General features: G+C 54.9%; 1 protein-coding gene across 16 annotated transcripts in view; it reads right to left on the bottom strand.

Moving 5' to 3' along the window:
* Positions 1 to 13444, bottom strand: part of EBF3 (EBF transcription factor 3) — a 117817-nt gene extending 104373 nt beyond the window's left edge. For 3 of the 16 annotated variants that reach the window (XM_067709032.1, XM_067709045.1, XM_067709035.1), the window contains exons 1-6: positions 12776 to 13440; positions 12514 to 12670; positions 12087 to 12150; positions 11332 to 11387; positions 7952 to 8025; positions 6274 to 6342 (exon numbers count right to left, since the gene is read on the bottom strand). In XM_067709032.1, coding sequence (XP_067565133.1) covers positions 6274 to 6342; positions 7952 to 8025; positions 11332 to 11387; positions 12087 to 12150; positions 12514 to 12670; positions 12776 to 12909 — 554 coding nt within the window. In that variant the 5' untranslated portion in view covers positions 12910 to 13440. Of the gene's footprint in view, positions 1 to 6273; positions 6343 to 7951; positions 8026 to 11331; positions 11388 to 12086; positions 12151 to 12513; positions 12671 to 12775 lie in introns of all 16 variants that reach the window. The other 13 variants (XM_067709029.1, XM_067709042.1, XM_067709036.1 and 10 more) reach the window with 11 other exon arrangements.
* Positions 13445 to 23127: the final 9683 nt, after the last annotated feature.

The following is a 23127-nucleotide window of genomic DNA, read 5'->3' as shown; positions in this document are numbered from 1 at the left end:
CCTCCTGGTGAGCCTCCAAGCGCTCTGACGAGGCCAGCTTCTCCCGCTCTTCGGCGGCTCGAGAAGGCCTCTGGCCAGCCCCAATTATCTTCTGGTGCACAGAGAGTAATTATTTGCTTCCTGTAAGCATGCGTAACAGAACCCAGAGTTTGGACGGCTTTCCATAAGGTAATCCAATTCATCCAAGCCATCCTAACACAATTACAGGCACTGGCAATATCTTTGCTTTTCACCTGATAAGGCTGCCGCAGAGGCGCGGGATGGCTTGCGTCAACATACCTCCCGGACTATAGCTTCTGACAGCCCCGCGTTCGGCCCCTCCCCTCACCCCCCTGCATGTGCCTACCCAGCAGCCTGCTGCTCCCGGGCTCCTGCACACAGCAGCTCCGGGGAGGCTTCTCCCTTGCACAGGCGGATGAGCATCAGAGCTGTTTCAGAGCGTTCCGGAAGTCATGATGGGTGTGCGGCTGGTTCTAAAACCCGTCCATCGACGGGCCTGGCCGTGGAGTCCTCAGCCGGGCCAGGCGGCCGTAAATCTCTGCAGGCCTCCCGGGCCTAGACCAGAGATGCAGGCGCTGGGCCTGACAGTGGCTCTGTACGGCCGTGACCGGCGACCGCACGCTGCCATACAGTGGCGGGCAGCCTCAGACTTAGCGTGTGTGATGTCAACTCTCTAATCCCGGGGCTTCCAGGGAGAAAATATACAAAGTGGGGACTGTTTCTGGTGTCTCCCCCTTGAAATGAAAGCATGTCATTGTGGCTCAATAATGCGGCTCTTCCTTTTGTTTATTTTCAGAAGTTTATGGGGAAAAAAATGTTTAAAGGATGAATGAGCACGCTGAACTTTTTGCCTCTCTCTGCCGGCGTGCCAGGGAATAAAACAGCCATTCACACCTGAGCACGGAGGAGCCAAATGGGGCCAGCGCCAGGCAAAATCAGATTCTTTGTAGCCACGTCCATTCATCCAAAGTGTGCTTTCACGTTGCCAAATTTCTAGCTAATATTTTCCCTTCGCTGAAGCCCCAATGTATTAAAACAGATCCTGAACCAAAGAGCGTCTCCAACACACAGCCAACACCCAGAGAAAGACTCGGGGATCCCAGGCCTGTTGGCTGATAATTACATTCACCTCTTTCAGAAAACCGAGAAGGAGAAATTAACACCAAACTATACTGTTTTCACTGCATTATGCAGATGAAATGACAAGTTGTCGTTTAAGAAGTTAATAAACAGTCTCCGTTGTGCAGGTTATCCAAATGCTACTGAAGAGAAAACCTTGGATCCCTAAATGATGTGTAATTAAAATTATTTTTAAAATCCTCCCTGTCAGGCCGGGGCTTAGCCAAAATGTAAATGACATTAAAGAAGACAATGAATTTCATTTTATTTAATGTCCCTTTTTGCAGATCCTCATTTACATAGCATTTTTAACAAAAGCGTTGACCTTATAAATGCTGGCATTTGTACAGCTCCCTCGGAGTTGGATTTAATCACGCTCGTGCAAAGCCATGAGGGAGGGAGCCTTAAGTTCTCTGCTTGGAGAGGGAGAAGGAATAAAAACATTGGGACTGGTCAAATGTTTATCCTCCCCGCTTCTGAAAACAACCTGACAAGAAGATGTAAGGGGCTAGGGAATAACCCGGTGCTGTTTGTAAGGCCTGGTAATAATCATACATAATCGTTTGGAAATATAGCTAATAAAAAATATAATGAGTGTTCAGCAAAATCGGCATTAGGCCCAAATTACATGATATTAATACTTGAACAGGTGCAGAAAGGCGCTTTAAATGAGGTAAATGAATAAAATGTCCCAGAGCACAACTGTGTGTGCTGACAAAAAGTCAATGCCATGAATAATTCAGTGAGGAGGACTGCCAGCAAAGGTCGGCTCTCTTTGACCTTTGTGACAGGAAGTGAAAGGAAACACTGTTGGCTAAAAAAAAAAAAAAAAGAGAGAGAGAAAGAAAGAAAGAAAGAAAATCTCCAATCGGCCTTCAGCTACCGTTCTGCAATCACTTTAAAGGTGTAAACTTAAAACTCGTAAATGAATCAAAGGAAGGCTCTGGAGGGCCGGTGGATGGAGGGGGAGTTAAAACTGTGGACAGTTAGCTCTCCTGACTCAAGACCATGTGAAATCGCAGACAATGAGAGGTTAAGTCAATAATATTTTTCTACAACCCAATGTCAATTATGTATAAAAAATCTGAGGTCAGCTGAAAAGTATTTTCAGAGCCCACAGGGTTGAAATTTTATAACAGCTGTTAAATATGACAAAACTCCCTCCTCCCCCCCAAACTAAAGCTATTCCAAACTCTGTATGAAAGAAAATGGGATAAACAGATGTCTGGCTTCCAGACAGGAAAGTAGGACAGACTTGGAATGATAAGTCTCCCAAACTCTATAGACCCTCGCCAGATTTACTGGGGAGGGGGCACTGCCTGCCACAGAGATGCCAGCGAGTAGGGCGCCTGAGACGGGGCCATCTGGAACCGCCCTGCCGAGCACGCCCCCGGCACGGCCCGGGGCACACGGTGTGTGACCCGGCCCCTCTGGACGGTCACACCACCCGGCTCCTGACACCTCCCCGACCGGCCTTTCCACTTTGCAACAGTTGGACCTGCACCTCTGCTCCACTGAGGGCCAGCACGGAAGGGGAGGTAAGAACGTGGACCCTCCTGGGCGCTTCCCGAGGCCCGGGAAACACCAGGATGGCACGGGAGGTGGGCGAGAGGCAGAGTGTGGCTTTGGTTTAGCAGCTACACCAACATCCTGTAATCATTTACAGCCCTTGGAATGTACGGGTGAAACAGGAGAGATTTATCTGTTCATAGTTGGGATATGTGGACAATGGGTGTTCCTAATGAAGACCATCTGCTTTTGTGTTTTCCCAGAAAACATTATTCCATGAGGAAAATGATACTCCCGTCCTTTTCAGCAATACCCTAAAAATTCATGTGTGTGTCTGTGTGTGTATATATATATATTTGTGCATGTATACACACACATATATAAACATGGGTATACATGCATGAGTGTGTACACACACATATATACATGTATGTGGGTGTGTGCATGGTGTACACACACGTATATACGTGTGGGGTGTGCGTGGGTGTGCAAGCACGCGCACACACACACACACGTCTCCCCCCTCCCTGCATCTGGCTCTCCGCATCTCACCACCATCTACCATAGATGCTTGTTCCTGCAGCATCCCTTTACTGACCATGATTTTTCCTTTACAGTGCTATGTTTCTCCTTTACCCCATTAGTTATATTATTCTAAATATGCCACAGAATAATTATATTTGTGAAGCTATAAAAAAGGCACTGTTTCATCAAGAAGAAAACAGTTAACGTAAGTGAAACCTTCACCATAAATTATAACGGTTTTGTAATGCAAAACATTCTCACTTTTCCCCCCTCTTTTTTACAGAGGGGTCTTCCATGCTGTTCGTGAGTACTTAATGCTTCTGAAAGATAACTAAACTGAATTGTGTAATTAATTGACTTAAGGCATCGGAGTCTATAGAATGTGATTTCCCTGCCAGAGCAGGGAGCCTACCGCTCTGCTCTCATAACACAGAAAAGCAGTCTCAGCGTGCCAGAAGAGGCTCCGTGTGGGTTAGAACAAACGTGGGCCCATTGATCTCAATTCAGGTTGGAATTATTGGTTTATATCCTCAGGACAAATATGCCTTATCTGGTCAGAACCTGCTAAATGCATCCAAAGGCCACAAGGAGCCGGCAAAGCACATTGTATATAATTCTTTTTTAAGCCAACTAACCAAGTGATGACATTGCTGATGGGGACCTGTAGACTGACTCACCGATTTGATGGGATATTTTATTCTGCAATACTCAAGAGGAAACACGGGCTAGAAACTCAACGTAAGCAACTTATTTTAGGAGGCAACACACACGCCACAGAAATGATTATCATTATGAAACTGAAACACATCTCGGTTGCGAAAGACTCCATCACTCTGAAGACAGTCCCCTCCTATCGGTATTTTTCTTTCTCTGATTAACACAACTTGCCCTAGTGAACACTAAACTCTTCATTTTTTTCCCCCAGAAATATGCCTTAAACTGGAGATTGTGCCAATACTGCAGTCATTTCACAAAGATTTACATCAAGCAACAAAACGCAAATAGTATTTGTCATGATAAGTGACAGCTCTCTTAAGAATGCTAAAAATGTACATTCTGTTTGTCATCACATAAAGCTATCCTTACCTTAAAATCCCTAGCATGGAAGGTGATTAAAATTCCTATAAAATTGTCATATCTTTGAATTTAGAAGCAAAGCAGATTTTTCATCAATAATTAAGACCTCCAAAGCATTTGTGCCCAGCGTAAATGGAGCTGCAATCCTCCTTATTCAAATAAACTTGGTAAACCCATTAACCAAATGTTTTTACATTTTTCACCTCCTCTCATGCTTCTAGAATATCAAATGATCACATACTTCTCTTGGGTTAGAGAAGTATCAGTAATCTCAGCACATATTTTAATTAACCAAACATAAGAGAACATTCACTCAGACAAGAATTAAAGAGTACATTTCTGCACATCTAAGGAAGATGTTTCCCATCATGTGATTAAAAAATAGTATTAAAAGTTATTCAGTATCAACAGTCAGTAACTGATTGAATGTCACACAAACCAAAAGTCATTTTGAAGGTAACACAGCGCACCTAAAATGTTAGTTGAATCAACACGGCTACTTCATCACTGTGCCATGCAAAAAACCCTCACGATTTAAAAACAAGTCATCTTTTTAAATGTATAAATAGCCCAAATTGAAGACAACTCAAAAGATGCAACACTTTACCAGCCCGTATTGGGAGCACACGTGCACTGCCTTTTCAAGCATCTCACAGTCAGACAAGATTCCAATAGCTGCTCAAACACTTTTAGCCATTCAAAAAAATGAGATAAATTCAGTTACAAGACAACACTCCAAGGCCGTATAATTTCCACAGCCACAACACTAAAGACAAATATAATTATATTGATTTTTGTAGTTCGAGTCCTATACAGTGTTGAACTTGTTCTCAATTGCCTGAGTGACGGCCACAACTGGTCAACCCTATTTGATTACTAATAAGAGAGCTGTCCCTTCTGTCAGATACCGAACATTCTCCACTAAGCAAACAGCTATTCCAGCTAGTTAAACATTAGCATTGCTCTCCACTGGTGGCGCATATTTCTTTAGGCTTAACTCATAGAGTTTTCCGGGTTTAATTTTTCAGACACTGGACAGCAAAGTTCATGATCAAAAGATAACTTTGTAATGAAAGCTGCTGAAATTCAACCCCTCTTCAAAACAGTCTGAACCTCTGCTTCACAAAACTGGTGTCATATGTACACATCTAACATTTATTCAACTTGGGTACCAATTTCAAATTCTGCAGTCAATCACACACTGGGCCTTTTGCTGTTACCCATTGTTGGGAAGAAAGAAATCCTCCTGTCCCCCAGGTCACTGAAACCCCAGCGATGTGGGTGAGTGCTGGGAGAGGAGGGTGGCGGTGTTTTTGTTGTTTCTCCTAAAGCAATGCCAAATGCACGTTCGCGCTATTAGGACTGATGATTAGGATCTTAAAAGGACGCCACGTTGCCCAAGGAAGATGATGAAGAGCAGCAAATGGAAAGAACGCATACAGCTGATCTAGTTATGGAAATTAATGTTGGACAATGTAACCAGCAGGTGTAATTAGTTTCAATTATAACAACTTTGGTTTGTTGGTTACATATTTGCTACTTGACATAAAACGACAGCCACAATTGGAAAAAAATTAGGAGACATTTTGCAACTAATTGAGAGCAGATTAAATTCATTCTAACACTGGGCAACAATTACAACAGGAACACCACCCAAGTCTTGACTTCGGCTATCATCCGAGATAAAAATAATGCAAAAATGAAATACTTGTTAACAAATTAGCAAAAAGCATTTTATGACATATCTCTGGGTTTAAAGCCAGAAAGTCTCTAGGCATAAAGTGCTCCTCAGTGAGAGCAGTGGCAGATGAAACTGCTTCCCTTGACAACTCGCAAGCAATTACCGAATCCCCACAGAGCGAGCCACCAGGTTTCCAAGTCAACCCACCTGTGCATGATAACACACGCCGACAACAAATGGTGCGAGGCACGAGATGAGCTCAACACCAGACTCAAAAACAAGAAGCAACTGGAACCCAAGCCAGGCCACGGGTTTTGTTGCGGCTGCGGTTTTGTTTTGAAAAATAACGAAGTCATCCTTACCTGTCAATGATCACAGGGTCTGAGGGTGTTTCGTTTCTATTGCCACAGCTTTTCTTATCACAGCACCGGCTGTGGAGTAATAGTAAACAGTGGTTTTAACACACCTTTCATCCTTTCATGCCCAGCTTGTAATTTTCTTTTTTTGAAGTCTGACAGTAAAAGCGGTCGGAGTCATGAAAATAAGTTTTCCCACCAAAGCGGTTGGCACGTTTAAACCCAGCGCGTTCACGTGCTCTGCGGCTCAACTTGGGATGTAACTTTCTACCGGAAGGAGCAGAGTTGAGCAGATCTGTTAATACTAGGAGGGTGACGGAGCTACTATATAAATTGTGATACTAAAATATGGAAAACGTTGTCGGTGTTTGTCTTTGCAATGAACTGAGGAGAAGGGGAAGCAGGAGGCTTGGGAATAACTTTTCACAGCTTCAGCTTTTGTTTACCTCTAATTGTCAAGCTGTTATTTCTGGAAAAGATGCAAGATGCCACCTTCAACCAATATTTCTTTGGGGCATTTATCAATTATAACCACAAAAGCGTGCATCAATCTATCAGAAACTTCTATTGTTCCTTCTTTAAGCCTACCTTAACTCCGTTATTGAAACTTTAATTAAAGCAGAAATGAAACAAAAATGTTATGCTTCTTGCATTTTAAAAAAGCATACTTGTATAATGGTTACATGTCTAAATTAGCTAAATTAACACCATATGGTAGGCAAAGTATATAAAGCCTTTTAAAGCTGACAGCTAAAGTGATTAAAGAAAGTCTACAGTCTTCCACTTAGAGCTTAAATCACATCTGTGCGCTTTCTATGTTAATTGCAGTACATGCAGAAGTGGATAATAAAGAAATTCCACTTTATTGGTTGTAATTTATATTTATTACCTGATATGAGAAAAAGTCAGCTTTTGTATATTAGTGCTGTAACAATATGTCTGCTCAGAAATGGCATTTAGGCAATAGGCATCGCAGCCAGGCAAAGTATGCCCCTCGGAGTCTGCGGCCTGCAACTGTAGCCTGCAAGCCTGCAAAGCAGGTCCTTATTAGCCCTTGCAACTATATTTCACATGCCGCACATACAAAGTCAATGATGCATTTTTATTTGCCATGTAGGGGTGAAACTCTTGTGGTAGTTAGAAAAAAGAACAGGTGGGAAATTGCTCTTCTGACAGAGATCTCAAGGAACGTGCAAGCTATCTAACGATATGAACGATGCATCGCTGCTCTGGGGAAGAGGTTACCTGACAGAATCACAATCCAATTCTCACATACACGAGCTCCATAATAAGTACAAAAGAGTTTCCTTTTTATCAATAACAGACAATTGTGTATCTCAGGATGCGAGCGCTTGAGAGGCAAGTAGTAAAATGATTCCGCCGGCATCGCGGACAGATGCATCACCCAGGACCTGCTTTCCTTTTTGACTACACAGCAGCGACACGGCCAACATATTAATCCGCTCTGCTGAGCAGCCGGTCGCGTTGATCGTCATCACTGGGGGGGAAATGAGACCGGGCTCCTCGGTGGCCGGCGTGCGGCCGCGGGCCGATTACATTTCAATCGATGCCCTTCCCGAAGTTGGGCGGGGTGGTGGCGCCTGGACGCGGCGTCCTTTGTAGACGCAGCTGGCGCCGAGGCCGCCCGCGCCCCCGCCGCCGTCCGCCCGCGCCCGCCGCTCACCTGCACATGATCTCGTGGGTCAGCAGCACGCGGCACATCTCCGGGTTCTTGTCCTGGCCCTCGTAGACGATGGCCTGCGCGGGGAACAAGCAGAGGCGGGGTTACGCGGCGCCCGCGGCTGTGGCGCCCAGTCGCCCCGGGCGCTGCGGGCCTCGCGGGCAGCAGGTGCACAGCGGGCGAGGGGAGGCGTCCGGGGCCACCGTCCTGGCGGGGTCACCCGGAGCCTGGCTAGGCCAAAGGCGGCCTCCTCTCCTGGGCGCCCGCCGGGCCTGCGCGGGGCCTTCTGCTCGGGAGGACGGCTGCCGCGCTCGGGCCGGGGCGAGGGCCGGGAGAGGGAGGCCGAGGCCCCGGCGCAGGGAGCAAGGGCGCGCTGGCACCGACCCCGGCGCCCCTGCTCCCGGCCCCCTTGCTGCCCGCGCCGCCGCCGCCGCCGCCGCCGCCGCCGGGCCGCGTCCTCGGGCTATTGTCTACACCGAGTTGCAATCGGCGTGTTACAAAAGGCCGATCAGAACGCGCTAAGTAAGAGTAAAGAAGCGGAGAAGAGCCGCCCGGGCAGCAGTTTGCCTGGTGTCGAGGGCCGCGCCCGCCCTGCCCCGCGCGCTCCCCGGGCTCGGGCAAGTCGGGCGCCCGGCAGCTCCCCGCTTTCCAAGCCCAGGCGCCTCCGTGGGTCGCCCGCCCGGGCCCCGCCGCCGCCCCGAGCCCGCGGGGCCGCCTTGAGCGCCCGGCCACGGCCGGGATCCGCACGCGGCGGGCGGTCCCGGGGCCGGGGCGCAGCAACCGCACGTGGCCGCGCGGGGCCGGGCCTGGTGGGCGCCCCGCAGGAGCGCTGGGGGCCCCGGGGCGCCCGGGCCCGCGCGGCCACGTGCTCCTCGCCGGATGATATTTGGAAAGAAAGTGCTAATGGCCAATCTGGTGTTTATTTTGAAACTGCTAACAATGATTTTTCTCGGGTAAAAAGGCAGTGTCTGCGCACACGCTCTGGTGGGTTTTGAGCAGAGGCTCCGCCAGATGGTGCGAGGCCCTAGGTGCGCACACGACCGCGCTCAGCCCGGCTCCGCAGCCGGGAACCCGAGCCGGGGGGCCGCCCGCGCCTGCCCCACCGCCGGCCTCGCCAAAAAAGAAAGGAAAAAAAAAAGGGAAAAAGGCCACTGGGGGAGGGGGAGGGGCGGGGGCCGGGAGCCGCAAGTTCCCCCGCAGAAAATTCCACGGAACGGGGAGGGGAGTCTCCTCTCCAGTTCCCGCCCTCCCCCCCGAAAATTATCTGGAAATCACTTCCAACCTCCTCGGGCACTTCTGACACTTTCCTCCACTTCCAGGCGGACAAAGCCCTTTCTCGGGAAAGCCCGGGGCCGCCCTCTGGGCAGAGGGAAGGGTTCCCTCGAGCCCCTCTCCCACTGCCTCCTTCCCGACCCACTCGGAACCACAGAAGTGATGGGTGTCACCCCAAGCCAACGGGCCGCCTGGGGCTCAGGGCGCGTGGCCGCGGCGGGCACCAGCACTTCTGAGAACGCGGCTTGTCCTCGGATGGATCCCCGTATTTATATTTGATTTATTTTTTATTTTGTAGCACAAACAGAAATCCATAAACTGTCGGTTCAGCGCCATTGACTCTTTGATCAGTTACTGGGCTATTTCTTTCCTTCCCCACCCCCCCATCTCCGTCAGTGAGAGGAGATTAAATGCCTTTATTCTCAGCCCCGTTTATACTGTAAAGGTACAGGGAAAAATGAACAATAAAAGTGCACTTAAAACGGAAACCTCCTCCTTCTCTATGCAGAAACTCAGCGCTGCCTGCATCAACCTCTTCGTTAGACTACAGCGATTTCCGAAAACATTTAGCCCTTATATACAAAGGAAATAAAAGGCACCCTGTCAACGCGCCTCCCGAGTTCCAGAGGCTTCCCTGAATCCCAGTGAAATAATTACCGAAGGGCGCGCCGCCTCCGTCTTTGTCAGAAAGACCGTAGTTTACCTGTCAGATCTGTTTTACTCTAAGAGAAAACCATAGTGTTTTACCACTGCAGACATTAAAATCTAACACGCTTGTTGCCTAGGTAAGGACAAACTTTTTAAAGGGGAAGTAAAATCCGAAAACCAATTGCCGTGCAGAGAGTGGGAGGCATGCGTGCTGGGCTGCAAGAAGCAGAAAGAGTTCCTTTTTACTTCGCTCACAATTCTTCAAGTTAGCATCAAAACTGAAGACACTACTTTCATTTCTAAGCGTGAAGCTCAGTTTGGAAGTATTTTTTTTTTTTTTTTTTTTTTGCGGTACGCGGGCCTCTCACTGCTGTGGCCTCTCCCGTTGTGGAGCACAGGCTCCGGACGCGTAGGCTCAGTGGCCATGGCTCACGGGCCTAGCCGCTCCACGGCATGTGGGATTTTCCCGGACCGGGGCACGAACACGTGTCCCCTGCATCGGCAGGCGGACTCTCAACCACTGCGCCACCAGGGAAGCCCTGGAAGTATATTTTAAATCAATCTGTGCACAGTGGATTTCACTTAGGCGTGGGATTTGCCCCTCCCCCACACTACTTGAAGAAAACGGGGGGAAAATCTTTAAAACAACTAAACAACAACATACCACCCAACACAAGACCAGCCAGAGACTGCACAATGTCAAAAAGCAATGAAGCACTTTTCTGCACTTAATCACACGACTGATAGCCAATAGTTATCATCGGAAAAGTTGACCAAGACAGGTTAAATAATTTAATAAGGAACTGCTGGTAACTATGTTATTTACAAGGTATGACAGAGGGTGGAAAGGGACGAGAAGCTACCCCCAGAGCAATGGACGGGTTTGGGTGACCCCTGGAGCTCGGAGTTTGAATTATGGAGATGGGGGGCTGAGAGGTGAAGATGGACTAGAGGAGAACAAGGTGACTTTTCACCCCAACACATTTAACTTTTAAATCCAAATAAACGTCTCGTGTTACTAGACCATCACACTGGAAAGGAGGGAAAAAATGAGCTAATCAAGTCCAACCCAATGGGCTCTGGAAAGGAGTTAGTTGTCTTTGTTATAGAAAAAAAAAATCAATGAAATGATTCCAAGCAGAGAGAGAAACGTTTAAAAATTTACAAGGGGGGAGACCCTGAGAATTTTGTCAAATATTAATTACCGTAATTAATCAAGACAGAATTTGATTCCAATCACAAGGCATTTAATAAAGCATGTATGTCCTGTTCTAATGACAACATAAACTATTTTACCAATCACTTCATTTATTCCAATAAATATGGAATTCTCATTAGCATGTCAAGGAAACTAAATGAAAAACAAATACACCAGATCCATTTGTCAGTCTCCTAGTCTCTGAAACCCCAGGGCAGCCCCAGCTGAGCAGTGAAAACTAGTGTCGAGGCTTAAACTTTCTCACCTGTTTGGTCATTGAATCTATGAGGCGAACATACAGATCCTGCTCCGTTCTGACTCCTGCGAAGAAACAGGGACAGATTCTCATCAGGATTTTTAGCAAGGGCACACGGGGGCACAGGAAGTCGGTAACCCGGGACTGCCACCTCCATGATGCAGCAAAAGTTAGGCATGCCCTTTAAAAGGCAGGAAAGAACCCCAATCACTTCTCATTTAAATTTTTTCTTTTCTTAATTAAGAACCTCAGTACTCTTAGAGTTTGCATTTAAAGGTGCAAGAAATGTGCCTGGCTGAGAGCAGGCCTGGTCGCTGCTCCGGGGGGGCCATGTGCTGCTTTATTTTTGAAAACAGCACGAAATGGAAACTAAGTGAGAGTCTGAACTCTTTCTAATGTCTCTCGAGGATTTTTTTTAAACCTCAGTGCACAGGAAGTAAGTTGTGCTCGGTGTACAGAGCTACCCCCGTTTCAATAATTAACATTAATTTGCAAAATTGAAAAAAGTCACTTAAAAGTGATGTTCTGCTGGCGCCCCGTATCGATCCCCTTTTTACTTTCTGCTTCGAGCCCGACCGGTTAATCATGTGAAGGGCCATCGACTTATTGATCGTTTATGTTTTGTTTTCCTTCTATGCCATGAGAAGATTTCGTGTTTACATCCATGTCATTTTAATCTCAAAATCTTTATGTCCTTTAGCCATCGCGGAAAGGGAGAGCGAGCCCGGCGGGGCGGGAAGGCAGGAGCGGCCGCCGCCACTTACCGTTGCTGTACAGCAACTGGAGTTTATAGTGGATGCCGTTGTTGGTTTTCTCGTTGTTGGGCTCCTGAAAGTAACGATAAATAATTGCATTTAGTGCGATCGGTGTCCGGCGCGGCCACCGCACTCGGTCCCCCTCCACGACCGAGGCCCCTTGGCCTCACGCATGTTAGGATTCCTAGCTCGGAGCAGCGCGGTGATGTCACTTTCCTGCTGGAAGGCCAGCGTTCTCCTCGCCCGGAGTAAGTCCGGGGGCGCAGAGAAGTTGCCCAGCCCTCGGCTGGCCCGGGCGGCCGCACGTGGCGGCGGCGGGGGGCGCCTCGCAGAGCGGTCCCCGCCGCCGAGGGGGCACTCGGGGCCACCGCGCTTGGGCACCGCCTGCCTCCCACTTCTAGAAAGATGGAGGGTGTGACTGTATGTTTGCACTTACTTTCTCTTTCTCCACAAAGTCCACAAAAGCGGTCCTTTCAATCTCCACCGGCTGCCCCTGCCTGTCGTAGAGCGCCAGCACGAAGTGGAAGAAATTGGATTTCCGGAGGTTGGAAGGCGGCTGCTTCTCGAAGTGCGCCCGCGCCAGCCCCACGCCGCTGCGGGAGGAAAGAGACAGCGGCCCGGTGAGGAGCGCGGCGCCGGCCGGCTGCGGGGACCCGGCGGGGCCGGGGCCGGGGCGCGCGGGGGCGGCCGGTACGTACCTCTGGGCGGCCGTGTTGGCGTCCACCACCCCCGCCGTGTGCATCCACGAGCGCACCGGGTTCATGCCGCTGCCCAGCGGCTCCTCCTTCATGGTCGTCCCCCCGCGCGGAATATTCTCCTGAATCCCAAACATGAAAACTGGTGGCGGCGGCCGCAGCTCCCGGCCGAAAGCGCTTCCGCGAGCAGCGGCGCTCGGGGCTCGGCGGCAGGCGGCTGCCCTGGCCGCGCTGGCCCTGCTCGGCGCCTGCGGTCCGGCCCGCCGCCGGCTTCAGCCCGTCCCGGGCAGGCGCGACATACACCGGCGGCCGGGCGCTCCGGACGGCCGGGGGCGCGGAGGCGGCTACACCGGCGGCGCTTCGGCGGAGCAGGACGCGGTGGCCGCGGCGGCGGCGGTTTTTGTTGTTGTTTTGCAGGCGCGCTCAACGTGGTGTCATCCTAGCCAGGCGGCGTCCGCGGCTGCAGGACACTGCGGGATCGCCCGCTTCTGGCGCGGCCCGCCTGCTCCAAAGACAAATAAACGGGGCAGTGAGTGCCGCGGCGCAGTCCCGGGCGCAGGCGGGGCGCGGCGGGGCCTGGAGCGGCGCGCGCAGCGGATGGAGGCGCACAAAACTCAGCCCTCTCTCCCCGAGGAATGGACCCTTTCCCGGGAGCCAAAACTCGAAGCCCCCGGGAGCGGCGCTGTCAGAGGGTGACGTCGGGGGGCGGCGCCTGCGCCATATATGGGAGCGGCCGCCCCTCGCCGCGCCCCTCGCCGCCGCCGCCGCCGCCGCTGCGCTCTCCGACTGACTGCCTGACGGCGCCGCGAGCCGGCCCGAGCCCCGCGAGCCCAGCGAGCCCTGCCGCCGCCGAGCGCCGCCGAGCGCCGCCGAGCGCCACCGAGCGCCGCCGCAGCCCCCAGCCACGCGCCGCGGCTCCTCGCGCCCACCCGCAGCCAAGGAAGTTACTACTCGCCCAAATAAGTCTTGAAATGAAACAAACAACCAGTGCACAACTGCAGCCTGGCCCCTTAATACCTCCTCCCGAAATCAGCTACACAGTCAAAACACCGTGGGGAGCAGGGGGTAAAATGCCGGGGCGCCCCCAGTTGCCCAAATGCTGGCACTAAATGCAAGGGGCCGCAGGTCGCCCTGGGATGGCCCAAAGGGAAAAGTGGTAGAAGCAGGCAGGCCGCAGGAAGGGAGCTGGAGGGGCAAGCAACGAACTGGGGGCTGGGGCCTGGGGGCGAGGTGGGGGCGGGGAGCAGGGCTCCCTGGCCAAGGCGGGGCGCGCAGCTCAGCCTGTTTCCTAAGCAGACCTAAAGCGGCTGGGGGGGCCGGTCTGCCCCCGTCTGGGCCTTTCTGGGCGCGCGTGCTTTCCGCCCCGGCGGAGGCCACCGAGTGTCGGGCTGGGGACCCACGTCGGAGGCGGGCTCTGCCAGATGCTCTCTCTTTTTCCCGGTGGCCACGGGAGACCCCGTCCCCCGGCCTGTCCTTAGGCGCGGCGAGTGACAAAGGCGGCTCCGGGCTCTCTGGGTGGACAGGAAGCGCGCCCGGCCTCTGCGGCGACCCCGAGCCGGGTGTCCGGCTGCGCGCCCCGCGCGATGACCAGACCTCCCCGGCGCCAGCCGCTTTAAAAGCCGAGCAGACGCTGCGGGCGCCCGGGTCCTGCCCTCGGTGCCGCTGAGCCCGAGTGAGCGCGCGGCGCGCGGCTTCCAGACCTGGTTTCCAGGAATCTGGAGGGCAGCGGGGTGCGGGTAGCGCGTGGGCCCGGCGGCCGAGCTCCTGCAGGCAGCCGGGACTCGGCGCCCAGGCGCACTGCCCGCCCAAAGGACGTCTGCGCGACACGGAGCGGAGGCCCAGGGGACGACCAGGAGCTGCTGTCCCGGCACTTCCCTGCCGAGAGAATTCAGGCCCTTTTGATTAAAACAAACAGAAAATTAAAAAAACAGGTTTCAAGGTGCAGTGTGTCGCAGGACAGCCTCTTCACGCCCGGTCTGGGGCAGCACTCGTTTTTTTTTTTTTCTTTCCTGAATTGGCAGTGTGTGTGCGTTAATATTTTAATTAATCAGGAAAATCAAAGTCCGATTTACGTTATCTGGGGACCCCCAAGCCTCTTGGAAGGGGTGAGAAAAAAAAGCAGTGCTGGAAAGCAATCTATTTTGCTGGTGTTGGGGGTTAATGACTATTGCCAAAGATAAGTGAATTATCACAGCTGTTGCGCCAGTCCCATCTCAAAATCCATTCCGGTGCCGGCCGTCTAATTAAATACGTAAGTATAATAAAATCATATTTTATGACTATTTGAGGGTAATGAGATTAGTCTTTAGAAGCGATCGCCACATATTAAAGATGCCACTGTCTATAGAATGTTAATAACCTTAAATCAAAGTGTATGGAAACTATTCACGATAAATTAAATGAAAATTTCTGTATTCCTAATAAGCCCAGTGCTTTCCACCCACAGCCGACCCAGTGGAAGAGGGAACACTTTCCTCGTGGAGGGACAACGCAAAATAAAGTTAGTCAACGGTGGAGGGTCGGGTTGAGAAATCGCTTTGTCTCTGCGTATTTAGCTGCTTCTGGGGCTCACCGCAAGGCGAGCGGCCAGGCAAGCGTTATTGTCAGATTATGCAAAGTGCCTTTTCGGAAAAGATGAAGTTGGAAAGGGGAAACAATGTTCCCTTTGTAGCACACTTCCTAAAATGCCCAGCCCACGCTGGAGGTACCCCCTTCCTTGCTCTAACGAAAGTATCATGCTTAAAATCATTTACAGTATCTTTAATTCAGATTACACGCGCCAAGGCGATTTAAATCTGATTACCAAATTAGAAGGTTTTAAAACAAATCCTTCTAAATCTGATACTGTTGACTAAAGAGGGAAAAAAAGTTCTATAAGCCCATCACATAAGGTAACGATCCTGCCCCAGAAAGAAAAGGGGTTTTAAACCTTTTTGACAACAAATGCAGCTGCCCCACTATTTTGGATGATATTAAGCGAAAATGAATGCAAATCTGTGTTCAGCAGCCATCTGGCCCGAAATGGGGGAATCAGCTGCTCTCACAACAGGCTCGGAGGCTGAATCCATTTCAGCTCATTTTCTAGATCATCTGGTCCCGCACCCAAAGCGTGGAAAATACGGTCTTTATCATTCACCAACTTTATCTTTTTTGTCACTCCACTGCTGGCTCCGAGCTGCGGGCACAAGGACTCGCCAGCCGGGCAGGGTCTCCACATGGGCCTGCTGGGGAGCAGCCTGGCAGGGCAGCCCCTCAGCCCCCACACCTCGCCCCACCCCAGATTTTCCCCTTGACGGGGCGGGAGCGGCAGCGGAGAGGAGCGAGGGGCCCAGCGCCCAGGCCGGGGACGGCGGAGGGGGCCGCAGGTCAATTCCTGGATGTGCAGAGAGATGCTGGGAGCGCATCCCCGCGCCCGCCGCCTCTAGCAGGAGCCCTGCCCCCGCCCCTCTCGCTCTCTGGGGATCTAGGGGAGCCCAGTACCCAGGCGGGGGAAGCCGAGGGGGGGCGGGTGCCGGCTGACTCTTTGGAAGTTGAGCAGGCCCGCCGCGACCGCTGGTCCAGCCTCCGCGCACAGACCGCTCCCAGGGGCCAGACAGACGCCCAGGGGCCGGGCCGGGCGGGGCCTGACCTTCGCTGGAAACCTCGCGGGCCGCGACGGCGGCGACGACAGCTCAGGGCGCCGCGCTCAACGCGATTTGCACGGGTGGCCCTCGCGCCACTGCCTCCTCCTCCTCCCCCTCGGAGGTTGGGAAGTATTCCTTTTGTGCGGATTTACGGGGAGAGGCTTCAATGAGCCCCCTCACATTTGCATTTAAATAGCGGCATCAAGCGCTTCGCGTGCCACACACCAGTGGGCTCCCAGATGTCACGCCGGAGTCAGTCAGATGGCCAGTGCCCAGCTGTCCTCCCCACGTCGTGCCGGAGCAGGCAGTGACCTTAAAGAGACAGCGCCCGCAGCCCCTGGAGCCCCGCTCGGGGAGCGGCGTGCAGGGCGCAGGGCCGCGGCCGCGCTTGGCCACTGACCTGCGGCACCACCCGAGGCTGGGCCGGGCGGTACAAGCGCGCAGCGCCCGCGCCCAGGCCCAGCCCGGCCTTCCTGCCGGCCGCGCAGTGTCCAGGCCGCCGCGCGCACCAAGCCCTCCGCCCGCGCCCACTACCCACCCACGGGAGGAGGGGAGGACTGCTCCGCGCGCGCCAGGCGTTGAACTTCCCCCTCGCGCCTCCCAGTCACGGGTCCTCCACTGCCGCGTGGTGCAAGGCCTGGAGAGCGGGAGTCGGGCTGGTGCCGGCCTCCGAGCCATCCAGAAACTTCGGCCAAGTTGGGGTCCCAGGACGCAAGGCCGGCCGCGGCGTCAGCGCCGGCCCAACGCCCAGAGTACTCTGTGAATGCCCCTTCCTGCTCGCGGCCGAGCCCGGGGAGCCAGCCGCCCTCTCTCCCAGCCTTCCGAAGAGTAATAAACTCATTTCCGGCGTTGAGAAGCCCGGGCCGGGGGTTCCTGGAAGCCAATCCCCAGGAGGCATCCGGGGTGCGCGAGCGCGGCCGGGTGCGGCTCCGTCGTAGCGCCAGTGTCCTCAGGCCCAGGCTGCGTGGCCATGTCCCTCAGAGCCCTCGGGAAAGGGTGGGAGCCAACGCGCCGAAGGCCAGCGGTTCGCTTTCCCGCCGCCAGTGCTGAGTTGCAGGCACGGCCCGCCCCACGTCCTCCGCGCCCGGGGGTCACGCTCAGACAGCGCCGGTGACCCGGCCTCCAGCCCGGCTCTGGTCCCGAGTCTGGGCCCGGCGCCGCGCGCAGGCACGGCTCGGGAAAAGAACCCGAAAGCGGAGGGCCAGACTGACCTTGGGCCCCGGCGAGAAGGAGGTCGCAGGGGCTGGGGGAGCCGGAGAATAGAGTAATCCCGAGAGGGCGCACCTAGAAAGTCCCGTGAACTGCGGGGTGGGGTGGAACAGCCAGGCACTCGCAAACTCTGCCCCTCGGGGGTCAGTGACGCGGCCACTGAGCGCGCCCGGGCTTTGCCTTGCGCCGCGGGGGCACGCTCGCCCGTGGGCCTGGGGAGACCGGGGAAGCCAGGGCTCCGCACTCAGGCCACCCCAACCTGTTAAGCTGCGTACCAAGGGGGCCGGGCCAGAGTCTGGGGAGTTTTCCAGGCCCAGAGAACGCGCCTTCGCCCTCTCAGTACAGAGACGGAAGCTGCGGGGCCCTCAGGAGGCCTGTGGCGACGGAATCCAAGCCGGGACGCGCGTCCCGCCTGCCCTCAGAGGCAATCAACCGGGCATCTCGCCCTGGACACACGGGGCGCTTCTACGGGCTCCTCTCCCCTGCGCTGGAAGGCGGGAGGCCTGGCTGGATTTACAGCTAACAGAGCACCGAAGGGTCTCAGACCCCTGTTCTCTGCACCGCCGCCCCCCCCCAACACCGGTCACTCTGTAGGCCCACCCCTGAGTACCGAAAAGAGCTCAATTCTCCAAGTGAGAACGTGCAGGCGCCTCCTGCCAAGGCGGCCAAGTTTGATAAACAGCGCCTCCTGGGGTGAGGAGAGCGGAGTGCCGCAGCGCAGCCGAGAGCCGAGTCGCCCAGGCTCCCACCCACCCCCGGGCAGGTGGCCGCCGCGGCTCCCCGCCCGGCTTCGCCAGCTGGGCCGCGGCTTCTGCGCGTCGGGCGCACCTAGGCCTCGCTGACCCCGTGACCTCAGGAGCGCGAAGAAACGTCCACCCGCCGCCCGGTCCTAATTGCCGCTCACGTATGTTTGCAAGAGTCAGGCCGAGCCGGGCACCGGGAACAAGGCCCAGGCGGCGAACACCGCGCTCACGCCCTTGTTGGAGAGAAGCGCGCGCTCCAAGTGCCCGGCCCTGTGGGGGGCAGCGGACGCCACCGGAACGCGCTCGACCGTCTCCTTGGAAAACCTAGCTCCAAGCGGGGCCGAAAATGCCGGGGCGCACCTCGGCTCCTGCAGCGTGCGAAATTAGAAAGGAAACAGTTAATTACTGTCTCCTTGTCCTAACTTTTCTCTGGTCCTTTCAGTTACTTTGTCTAACCCCATATTCTGAGTCAGCCCTGGGAGCTCTTCAGCCAGAGCGAGAATCCAAAATCAAACACTCGCCTTCTGCCAGCCGGGATTCTCCCAGTGCACCTTGCAACCTTAAAGGTTGCCTCTCCGCAACAAGCTCGGAAGGCGCACCGGTGCTGGGAAAGACAGCTGAAGCGTGGCGGGGTCCCTCGGATCCGAAAAGGCACAGTGGTTTCGCAACGAGCTGGGATTTCCCGAGCTGCGTTCAGCGGCGCCCCAAGGCAGTCGGGCAGGCTGAGCCAGAGCCGGCGCCCCGGACGCGGGTTCCGCGCGCGCACGCCCGCCCCCGCCAGTTTACAAAGCAAACTTTCCCCAGAGTAGCTTCTACATGGAACGGCGCGCGAAGTACGCCAATCAACACCTAATCACACCCAAACTGTAGAAACACGGATCGATCAGATAATTTCAAATATTATAATTGGCTTTAATTAAACACACTGCGTTCTAATTAACTCTGAAATTTTAGCATGCTTTGGGACACTGGTGTCTGATTTGATATTGTCAGTCCAGATGTCCTAATAAAATTCAATCCTCCACTCAAGACTTCAATATTCACTAAGAACAAAATGCAAATTAAATGCAAAACCTAAAGTATCGCCAGAGGTATAATCAAGAAAGGTGTCTCAAAACTTCTCACTTTTTATTACGCAGTAGTTTAAAAATGCAGATTACATCCTAACAAGACCTCTCCAGTACACCATAAATCTTAACTCTTTCCTGGACGGGGATGGAGTGCCCTGCCACTGGCTTAAAGGTAAAGGAGGGGGAGAGCCAGATCCCATGAGGGAACTGAACAACCTCCTGTGGAAGCCAACGGAGCGCAAAAGTTTGCCAGTGAGATTCTGGTTTGAAACACGGGTTTGCCAACCCGGGCAAAGGAGTTGGGGTGGTAGAGAGCCAAGGGGTGGAGGTGAACGGGATGGCACGGGACTGACGCCCTCCTCTGCCGCCACCTTCGCCCACTCCTTGGCCACACCTTAACGGAGCGTGTACACATCCCTTCTCCTGCGCAAAGGTGGGGGAGATGGGTGACCGCGGCCGGGCCCGGTCAGTCCGCTCGCGTAATTATCTCGGCTGCGGGGACCGGGAGGACGAGGCTGGGAGGGAAGGGAGAGCACACTGCCCTTGGACAGAAATGTGTCAAGCCCTCCTCCTTTCCCTCTTGCACAAATCCTTTCGCCACATTCTCCCGACTTCTAAGGGATCCGAGCCAGCGGACGGGGTCCAGCGGCACGCGGCGTCGGGACGGCCTCTCCTGGGAAGCCCGGCGCAGGCCACACCGGGGGTGCGCCTCTGGCGACACGTTTAGCCGCGACTTGATTCTTTACCAATGCGGGGTCTGCTAAATTTACAGTCCAGAATGAGCCCCGTTAAAAGGAAGCTATTCTCACATTAAAAATGTGTATGTTTTCCATACTAATGGAGTCACTTAAAGCTGCTGCTAATTTAACTTTTTAAAAAGGCCACACTGGAAATTTGCATTTTCTTTAGGATATTGAAATGAAGAGAAAACTGCTGGGCGGCGAGACTGCCCAGGGCATAGCTGGGGGCCATGCAGAAATAAAAACAGATAAAGGAAAGAAGAAAGAAAGAAACCCGCTTCCTTTCTAGACTATTAATAAGCAATTTGTCCCGCTGAAATTTACATTGCAAAGCGCAGTGCACAGGCAGCCACGGCGGCGGAGCGGGCTCGGGCTCGGGCGGCGCATCCCGCGCGGGGTGCGGGCGGCCTCTGGGCAGTCCGGGCCACCCTCGGGAGTGATCAGTGCGCAGCTTTGAACTTGGTGTCCTTGCCGACGCATGGCCGACCCTCGCCCGCACCCAGGCGTATCTGCACCCCAGTGCCCCGCCTGGGCCGAGCGCCCGGGCAGCCTGCACTGGAGCTGCGCGGTCACCACCAGGGGGCCGCAGCCAGTTGGGGTCTCTCCCGGGGAGCCCCTAGGCTCCCACGGACATCCCAGACTCACGGACCCCCATCCGCCCCGCAACACTGCACTGCCCCGGCCTTAAATTAAAAATGCCAACAATACGCTTAATATTTTTCCCGCTGAGCCGTGCGGCCCTGGTCCAGGCCCACTGCCGGTGCGGAGCCTCGCGCTCGGCGCCCGCCAGCGCCCCCGCCAGCGCCCCCGCCAGCATCCCCGCCCGCGCGCGGCCCGGCGGAGCGTAGCTCCGGAGCCTAGCGTGGGACCAGGGCGCCATCTACGGGCGCCGCGCGGCTCCGGACGCCGCCGCCTCCTCCCTCTCCCCTTCCGGAACCCGCTCCTCCTCCCGCAGCCGCCGCCCGCGCTCGTCCCGCGTCCGCACAGCGACGCCTGCCACTTACCACAATTGCAAGGCCCTCCCCATGCCATTTTGCTTATGAAACATTGATTGCTAGATAGTCGAACTTTTAAGCGCTGTATTAAAACTTTCGAAATGAAGGCGCTCTCCTGCTTGCAATTTTGGGGCACACGGTTAAAAGACATGAAATGTAAAGATAATGCAATTTGATTTGTTAGTCCAACTCTGCGATTTGAGACTTGATGTCCCCAAAGACCTGGCGAGCTTTTCGCCTTTATTTATTTTTATTAAAACATCAATCTACGCTGGAGCTGGGTGAACTCGGTTTCACCTGGAGAACATAAAATTCTCCATACCAGAGAAATAAGCACCTTTCATAAATCAGCGGTATTCCTGACACATCGATCAATTTTTGGTTGTTAATCCGAAAGGAGGAGTTTTAATTGCTTCCTGCGTTCTCTTCCAGGCATCTCAGCGTTTCGACCCCTCCCTCCTGCCCTCCAGGGATCTCACTTTGTATTGGGGGGAGGGGCGGGGATTGAAAAATCCCGGGTCGTTCCACTAAATCCCAGAACCCCCTATCTCCGCCCGCGCCCGTGCGCGCCTCCTCCGCGCCGAGGGCGCTCTGCACGCGCTCACCTCTCAGCAGCCCAGCCGGGAAGGCCTCGAGGAGAGGCTACCCGGAACCCGCGAGGCCGCCCAGGCGTGCTCGCCAGCCGCCAAGACGCTGCCAGGGCCCGGCGCAAAAGTTCACTGCGAGGCCAGGGCCGAAGTGCCCCCCACGGTCCCGGGCTCCCGCGTTCCCAAGCCCCGCCGCGCTCCTTCGCCGCAGCCCCGACCCGCGCTCCCGCAGGCGAGGAGGAGAGCGCACCCCGGCTCGGGGACCCCTCAGTGCGCGCAGCCCGCCCCCCCCCCCCCCACTCCGCCCAGCGCCCGACCCGCGACGCGCGAAGTTCAACTTTGAGGGCCCGTGGCCTCCGGTGGGCCGCGGGCCGGGGCGGGGACCACCCCCCCGACGGGATCGCGAGCAGCCACCACGCGCTTACCTGCGCCGCTCATTCGACGGGAGTTGCGGGGCGCCCTTGCCGCGAGGTGACAGCGGCGCAGGCTTTGGGCCGGGAGGGTGTGCTGCCCGGCGCCTGCCCACCTTCCCACCTCCCGCCCTCCCTGGAGAGCCCACGGACCGGGCCGCGAGCGCACCAGTGCGCACGCGCCGCGCCGTCTTCCACCGCGGGAGGTGGCGGCGCGGTGGGCGCTGTGGGTGCGGTGGGTGGGTGGGCGGGCGAGAAGGTACCCGCGGGCGCCCGGCAGCCTGCCCGCCGCCGTGCCCCGGGGCCGCAGCTGCACCCCGCGCTGACCGCGGGCGGGGGAGGACTTGCGGGGCATCCCCTAGCCGGACGCGGGATTCTCCGTGGGGAGGCCCTTTTGCCAGGACCTGAGCCACGCTCCTTCCTCTGAGGGCCTGAGGGCGTTCGCAACCTGCTTTGGACAAGACAGCGCGCCAGGCCCCGGACGGGACGGCACGGCCAGTACACCTGTCCGGAAGGGGGGTCCCAAGCCCGGGAGGCCTGAAGCCGTCGGTGTGGATGCGTGCACCCTCGCAAGCTGAAGACGCCCCGCGCCTTTTTGGTAATGTTGGGGAGGGGGCCGCTTCCTTGGAGACTAGATGCTACTAAGCTAGTGAGAAACACTCTTCCGCCCGGAGGTCTCAGTGAAATGGGGGAGGGAAGAGATCTCCCACAAACAGGAGAGGAACCAGGATTCTCCCCTGAGAATTTGTTTGCAGGTGGCTTTAGCCACCTGGCCCGCTCCAAGCGGAGCTCTGCGCTCGGGGCGTCGTCAGCTCACGCGCCTCCGTAACTCTTGGAGAACGAGGCCAGGCAGCCCTGACCACGCTACCCCTGCCTTTGGTGTCACCTGGCAAATGACCGGATGTGGAACCTTTGCCATAAGCATCTGGAGCTGCTCTGTAGGAAAGAAAGGGCGTCAGGAGCTCTGGCATCCCGCAC

Source organism: Pseudorca crassidens, chromosome 16 (assembly GCF_039906515.1).
Source record: "Pseudorca crassidens isolate mPseCra1 chromosome 16, mPseCra1.hap1, whole genome shotgun sequence".
In the NCBI taxonomy this organism is placed as follows: Eukaryota; Metazoa; Chordata; class Mammalia; order Artiodactyla; family Delphinidae; genus Pseudorca; species Pseudorca crassidens.
This window is presented reverse-complemented; position numbering and strand designations above follow the sequence as displayed.